Source organism: Lactuca virosa, chromosome 7, assembly GCF_052849685.1.
Source record: "Lactuca virosa cultivar CGN04683 chromosome 7, Lactuca_virosa_CGN04683_v6, whole genome shotgun sequence".
Classification (NCBI taxonomy): domain Eukaryota; kingdom Viridiplantae; phylum Streptophyta; class Magnoliopsida; order Asterales; family Asteraceae; genus Lactuca; species Lactuca virosa.
In genome coordinates this window covers 169,947,127-169,955,455 of record NC_136432.1, presented here as the reverse complement: position 1 = coordinate 169,955,455, position 8,329 = coordinate 169,947,127, and the positions used below count along the sequence as shown (strand labels likewise).

The window sequence follows — 8,329 nt, the reverse complement described above, 5'->3', positions numbered from 1 at the left end:
GTGGTTGGGAGTGGAATCTCCCTTTTCTGTTTTTTCTCTTTCCAGTTGCGCTTGTACGCTTGAACCCTTCGAATGTATGCCTTCTTCGAATTCTCATTCTTCTTTTTATTAGCACATTCTTCATGTTTGCGCTTTACCCCTTTGACTTGGTTTTTCGCCTTTGCATTCTTCTTGTCATATTCTTTATGACCTTCCTTCTCTAACTCCATCTTGACCATTGTGGGCTCCTCTAATTCCCCACCCATGTCTTCATCAATAATCTCAACTTCTTCATATAAGTCATCTTCTACTTCATCACTTTCCTCTTCCACTTGAGCCTTGGGTGTAGTGAATGCGATCACCTCAAATGTTATGGGAATCGAAGCTCTTGGTTTCGAACGTTTGACATTTGCAACATGAGGCTTCTCCCAAACTTTTAATTCCTCTTCCATCATCTTTTAGATTTCAACTAGCTTATCAAGATCTTCTTCCATATCATCCATATTTAACACTTCATCTCTTCGCATTTCATGACTCACTTTTGGACTCATTTTGAAGTAATTGCTTCATCTTCCACACATAGTGTGAGCTTTGAGTCATGGATATCAACAAGAGCTCTAGCGGTACTCAAGAATGGTCTTCCCAAAATGATGGGAAGGTCTTCATCTTCCTTCATGTCGAGAACCAAAAAGTTAACCGTAAAATCAATTTTTCCCACCTTTACTAACAAATCTTCAATGATTCCACGTGGGTTAGTGATTGTGTGATCCGCCATTCTAAGTGTCATCTTCGTGTATTGGAGCTTTGGTAGACCGAGCTTCCTATAGAAAGAATATGACATCAGATTAATGCTTGCCCCCGAATCAGCTAAATCATTTATAAAAGTAGAATTGCCAAATTCACAAGATAGAGTAAGTTGGCCCAAATCTCCCATTTTGATTGGTAACCCATTGATGACCGCAACTGAACATAACTCTTTTAACACTATGGTTGATGCCTTTTCCAAATCCTTCCTATTATTCATAACATCTTTCGCAAACTTTGGAAGCTTATCCATGGATTTGAGGAATGGGGCGTTTATTGAGAGTGAGAGCACTTGTTCCATAACCTTCTTCTGTTCCGGGTCCAGAGAATGCTTGATTGTTTGAGATGGAAATGGAAAAGAAGGCTGATATGAATTTTAAAGTGACGAATTTCGATCTTCCCTTGACCATGACGTGGTAGAGTCACCACGACATGGTGAATCGTCAGAATGCGATCCATATTTTTCTCTTTTAGCTTTGGGCTTCTCTTCTTCCAAATACGAATCAGGTTGCATAGTAGTTGTTGCATGGATCATAATGATGGGTTTTGAGCATTCTAACACTCCTAAGTGTACATGCAACCCTAGAAAAACCTTGGATCTATGTTTGTCTAAAATACATGCAAAATACTTTTTCCAAGGTTCATAAACCTATCTAGCATAGATGGGGAACTTTAAACATAAAAGATGGCTAGAATTACATACCTTGTAGTTGTTTTGATTCCTTGAAAACCTTGAGAGCCTAGCACCCCAAGTGTGATGCCTCAAATGTTTCACACAACACCAAATGCTCTTGGAATAAACTTTGAGAGAATTTGCTAACACTTGAAATCGGCCTTGCCCTCTTGTCTCACTAGTGTAGCCGATTTTGGTTGCTCTAAGTATGTTTATATAGTATGTTTCATTAGGGTTACACCATGTAAACCCTAATGTAACATGGCTCTTCATTTCCATGACCCATGGGTTTGTAACTCCCATGGAGCATCCTATGGACCTTAGCCCAACTAGATAATCCATGGAGCATCTAGCCCACTATACAAGTATGGATGATTTACACAATCAACCCATATATTTAATTAGTCTCCTTTTGATCACTTAATTAATTCAATATTAATTCTTGATCAATACTAATTAAATAATACTATTAATATATTAGAACTTATAATATATTAATAAACCACAAGTGTTATTTCTCTCATTTAGTCTATCCAAATGCATGATGCCATGCAACCCAAATGGACCATGCCGGGTCGGGTCAAGTACATACCAGAAATAGTTATGGACTTAGACACCTTATCCAACAGTCTCCCACTTGGATAAGTCTAATAACTATAACTGCAAGTATGACTTCAGGAACTGATCAGCAATCATAACTCTTTTCAAGGTCTCTCGGAACTGAGAAGATGATGATACGCCATTTAAGATAAGTGATCATATAATCCTCTGTTCTAGATATCAGCCGGACAAATACATGGAACAATGTCTTACTTTTGTCCAACAATTTGTTTCTCGATTTCCGATTTGTTTGACATAGAACTTAATTGAACACATCAACTTAGTTCTGACCGGGCCCGGTACATAGGTCAAAACAAAATCATCGAGGGGCCCAGATATCGCTTCTAATCCAAGAAGGAACAGATAAACTTCGACTCATATGCTTGTTCTACTACTTGTTGAATCACACACAACAATACATTTTATAACATCGAGTTACCAATGTGTTTTCGTACGGTTAATGCATAACCACTTCATAGGCAACAAGACATATCTCTAGGTTTGAAGACTTATATGATATTACCATCTCGCGATCACTCGAGATAAATTCCATGAAGTGATACCAGCGAGCGTGGGTTGAATCCAATACTCAGAACTGATGAGCACTCATGAGTGTTGAGGCCATATCCAACATCTTAGACCTCTACAACCAACTCATGACAGTCTTAATTCATATCTACTTCCAACATATGACCGACTGTGGATAATTTGAATAATATGTAAAACACAACATAAATATTCTGGAAGTCAAAACATGCAAAATAAATAATAGTAAACGATTGACAAAAGATAGCAACACTTTACTCATAAATAAACACAACTTTTATTCATCATCAAATGTCAATTCCACTTTACAAATTTCAAAGTTATCTAACTACTAAAACTAATATCATCCTTCTGCCCTATGCTCCTTGCGTGCTGGAGATGCTTAACCCTTCCCAGTCCTTTCGTGAGGAGATCTGCCGGGTTCTCATCTGATGATACCCTCTTTGCCACGAGGAGTCCTTCTTCTATACGATGTCTGATGAAATGATATTTTCTGTCAATGTGTCTGGATCTCCCGTGATCCCTTGGTTCCTTGGCTAAGGCAACTTCACTTTCACTATCACAGAAAATTTATATAGGCTCCTTTATAGCTGGTACTACTCCAAGGTATCCAATGAAGTTCTTCAGCCATATTGCCTCCTTTGCTGCCTCGCTTGCCGCTATATACTCTGATTCGCAAGTTGAATCAGCCACTGTCTCCTGCTTGGAACTTTTCCAAGTAATCACTCCTCCGTTTAAGGTAAATACCTAGCCCGACTGAGAGCGGAAATTATCCCTATCAGTCTGGAAGCTAGCATCACTATACCCTACAACTCTCAAGTCATCACTCCCACCAAGGGTAAGGACCCAGTCCTTAGTCCTCCGCAGGTACTTGAGAATGTTCTTTACCGCCGTCCAGTGAGCCTTACCAGGATTCCCCTGATACCTGCTAACCATGCTCAAAGCAAAGGCTACATCAGGACGAGTGCAGGTCATATCATACATGATCGAGCCTACTGCAGAAGCATAAGGTACTCGACTCATTTCTGCTATCTCAACCTCAGTACTCGGGCTCTGAGTCTTACTGAATATAACGTTACTCTGGATGGGCAACTCTCCTTTCTTGGAGTCTTGCATGCTGAACCTCTTCAACACCTTATTCAAGTAGGTACTCTGACTAAGTCAAATTAGTCTTTTACTCCGGTCTCTCAGAATCCTTATCCCTAGAATATAAGCAGCTTCTCCAAGGTCTTTCATAGAGAAACACTTCCTAAGCCAGGACTTCACTTCCTGCAGGGTTGGGATGTCATTTCCTATGAGTAGTATGTCATCCACATACGGTACCAAAAAGCTAACTATACTCCCACTAGCCTTGACATACACACAAGATTCATCTTCACTTCTCGAAAATCCAAACTCTTTGACTTTCTCATCAAAGCAAAGATTCCATCTGCGAGGTGCTTGCTTTAATCCATAAATGGATTTCTCAAGCTTACACACTCTATTAGGGTACTCTGTACTGAAAAAACCCTATGGCTGACACATGTAAACATCCTCAGCCAACTTTCCATTAAGGAAAGCGGTTTTGACATCCATTTGCCATATTTCATAGTCATGAAATGCAGCAATGGCTAACAATACCCTAATAGACTTAATATTGGCTACTGGTGAAAAGGTCTCATCATAATAAACTCCTGGAGTTTGAGAAATGCCCTTTGCCACCAGTCGCGCCTTATAAGTGTGTACATTACCATCCATGTCGGTTTTCTACTTGAAGATCCATTTGCACCCAACTGTATTACGACCTGGTACATTGTCAACCAAGTTCCAAACTTGATTGTCATACATGGACTGTATCTCGCTGTCCATTGCCTCTTTCCATTTAGCAGACTCGGGGCCTGCCATGGCTTCCGTATAGCTGTTAGGTTCATCTAGACTTACCAGTGTCTCACCTTCCGCAGTAATATGGAAACCATAGTAGTGCTCAGGTGCATTCCTAACCCTTGTGGAATGCCTCAGAGGTACAGACTTGTTAATTGGATCAACAGGAGTTTCCTCCTCAAGTTGACTGCTAGGGTTTGAGGTTCCTTCACCACTTGACTCTTGAATTTCTTCAAGGTCAATTTGCCTCCCACTGTTTCCTTGGCTTATGAACTCTGTCTCTCTAAAGATACCCCTCCTTGCTACAAAGACCACATTCTCACTAGTTCTGTAGAAGAGGTAACCAAAGGATTTCTGTGGGTAGCCGATGACAATACACCTCTCACTTCAAGGTTCGAGCTTATCGTGAGTCTCGCGTCTCACGAAAGCTTCGCAACCCCAAATCTTGATGTGGGCTAGACTAGGAACTTTTCCAGTCCACATCTCGTGAGGTTTTTTGGCAACCTTCTTTTTAGGGACCAGATTAAGGATATGGGCGGCAGTCTCTAAGGCATACCCCCAGAATGAGATTGGTAGCGAAGCTCAACTCATCATGGAACAAACCATGTCCAACAAGGTTCGATTACGCCTCTCAGCTACACCATTCAACTGTGATGTCCTGAGAGGTTTCAATTGTGAGACAACCCCACATTCCCTAAGATAGTCAAGGAACTCTGTACTAAGATACTCACCACCACGATCGGATCGAAGCATCTTAATGTTCCTGCCCAATTGATTCTCGACTTCCTGTTTAAACTCTTTAAACCTCTCGAAAGTCTCTGACTTATGCTTAATTAAGTAGACATATCCATATCTACTATAATCATCTGTAAAAGTCACATAATAACGATTAGCATCACTTGTGGCAGTTTTGAAGGGTCCACACACATCTGTGTGTACTCGATCCAACAAACCTTCACCCCTAGCACAAGAACCTGTGAAGGGTGACTTTGTCATTTTTCCAAGTAAGCATGATTCACAACTATCATCTGACTTTAGGTCAAATGACTCCAAGATTCCATCCTTTTGGAGTTGGCCTATGCGTTTCTTGCTTACATGTCCAAGATGACAATGCCGTAATGATGCTTTATCCAAGTTATTATCATTAGTAAAATCAATACACAACACATTATTTCCTAAATTATCTACAACAGACACATCTTCATACACACCATCACAAGGTAATGCTTTAAAATAAAACACATTATTAAAGAAAGCATTTATTCCACCAACTTCATTATCAAAAGAAAAGGTAAATCCTTGTTTGTACAAAGCATGAAAGGAAATAACATTTCTTGCCATTTCAGGCGAATAACAACATTTATTCAAATCTAAAGTAAACCCACTACTTAGCAACAAAGTATAAACTCCAATCTTGGTGACAGGTGAAACTTTCCTATTCCCCATGATCAAGTTTATCTTTCCATGCTCCACATTCTCACTTCTTCTTAGTCCCTGCAAATCAGGAAAAATATGAATACCACAGCCGGTATCAAGGACCCAAGAGTTAGAATAGAGTGAGTTATTAGATAATATAGTGTAAATACATGCATGGTTGGGTTTCACTTTCCCATCCTTCAAATCTTGCTGGTACTTTGGGCAGTTCCGCTTCCAGTGCGCATTTTCATGGCAATAGAAGCATTCAACCTCTTTGGGATCAGAAGAAGGAGTGACGAAACCTTTCTTGGTTCCGCTTGAAGAGGAGCCATCAAGGGTCTTACCCTTGGTACCCTTCGAAGGGTTCTTCCTCTTCTTCCCTCTACCTTTCCTGATTGCCAGGACAGGTGCGGAGTTTGGGGTAGGAGTAGGAGTGGTAACAACCGACTTACCTTTAAGACCTGATTCTGCGGTGTTTAGGAGTCCTTGAAGTTTGTTGAGGGTGAATTCTTCCTTGTTCATGTGGTATGTCATGCGGAATTGATCATAACACGATGGTAAGGAGTGCAAAATGATATCTATTGCTAACTCCTCGGGAAAGTTCACATTAAGTGTCAGCAAACGGTCCACATACCTTTGCATTTTCTGCATGTGGCCCGTGATGGGTTCACCATCCTTCATCCTGGTCGTTATCATGGAGGAGATGATTTCGTATCGCTCTTGACGAGCACTCTGATGGTTGCGGTCCATCAAATCCTGGTGCATGTCAAAAGGATAGTAGTCCTCATAGGACTTTTGGAGCTCGGCTGTCATTATGGCCATCATGATGCATGCCACTTTGGTAGCGTCTCTTTCATGTGCCTCATATTCAGTAAGCTCCTCAGGAGTAGCAGTTGGCTCGGGTACCTTAAGCTCCTTGTAGAGAACATATTCTTTGTTCTCATACCGAGTGACCATCCTGATGTTCCTGATCCAATCTGTAAAGTTGGATCCATCAAAGATGATTCTCCCACAAAGGTTCATGAGAGAGAAGGAGCCGGTAGGGTTTGAGCCAGAAGCAACATTGTTGGAAGACATCTGAAAAGAAGAAAAGACAGGTTTAGTTTATATATAAAGATAGTCCTTAATAAAACACCCAAATGTAATATTAAGGCTAGGATCCAATCACAATATATTATAACTTAGAAGAGGGATGCCGTAATCTAAGCTAAAACATATTTGAAAGGTAGGTGAATGACGATTCACTAATTTCCACCATGAAAACGAAATATAAATTATTAGGTTTTATTTGGTTTTTAGAAACTCCTAGATTCTTTTGAGATTCATTGAACTTTTTCAATGGCATGTTTCAATCTCGAGTGTGCCCTTCATGTTTTGTGACTGGGAGACCGAGGATCACAAAACAAGGTGTGAAGTAACCATGCAAATTACTTGGTACCCTTAATGTTTTTCACTTAATCGATGTGCCGGTTAACCACACGCGCTCCACCGACCTATGAAAGACCTTAAGTAACCCTTTGCCTACCTTGTTAAGTCCAAGTTAGTGTGCCGGCTAACCACACACGCTCCACCAACGACTTAATCAAAGTGCAAAGTGTAATTTCATGGGTTAGCACCTTATTCACATTTTCCTAAAGTAACTAAGATTGGGAATTTATAAAAACATTTAGTTACTTTATAATAATCATTATATTTTTAATGAGAATTCTTAAGTCATTGTCCTACCCGTTCGGCTAACGACCCTCCACCAGTCAAGGAAGCGGTGGGTGAGAGTGGACACCCATTAAACTGCCATTTTATAGGCAACAACCTTATACCCCCTTATAGACCGGCTTCGTGAATGAAGCCTACTAACGGTAAAACGACTTGATCTTATATATATATATATATATATATATATATATATATATATATATATATATATATATATATATATATATATATATTATTAAACTTATAATATTATAAAGTATAAGGGTTGAATTTTAACTTTTAAAATTCTAGGGGTTGGAACTAAAGTTTATTAAGATGACTTTACATGTTCCAAAACTTGAGGGCAAGTTTTGTAACTTTACAAAACCTTTCAATTCATAACTTATGAGTTATTAAAATGAAGACTCTTCATTTTTGTAACTTGTGTGTTCTTTTAGTGGAATTAATACAAAGAGACTTTTGGTTATCCATAACTTGAGGACAAGTTATGGACTCCATTAAAACACATAAAGATCATGAATTCAGAATTAAACAAGTAATTCATATGATCTATCAAGAACTCATAAGAACATGAATTAATCATATCAAAATTTCAAGAACATATGAACACATATAATCATGTAATTTTGTTATTAGCCATTGTAAATGGATTAGAACAAACATTACACCATCTAAAACAAGTTTTAAAACACCAAAACAGTTTAGGGTAATGTTTCTAGTCCATTTCCAGCAGCAAAA

At 39.3% G+C, this 8,329-nt stretch overlaps 1 protein-coding gene across 1 annotated transcript; it reads right to left on the bottom strand.

The window, feature by feature from the left end:
• Positions 1 to 526: 526 nt before the first annotated feature.
• LOC145127305 (uncharacterized) lies at positions 527 to 1,036 on the bottom strand. Its single transcript, XM_079062522.1, has one exon. The coding sequence runs from the start codon at positions 1,034 to 1,036 to the stop codon at positions 527 to 529; it is 510 nt and encodes a 169-aa protein (XP_078918648.1).
• Between the last annotated feature and the right edge of the window lie 7,293 nt (positions 1,037 to 8,329).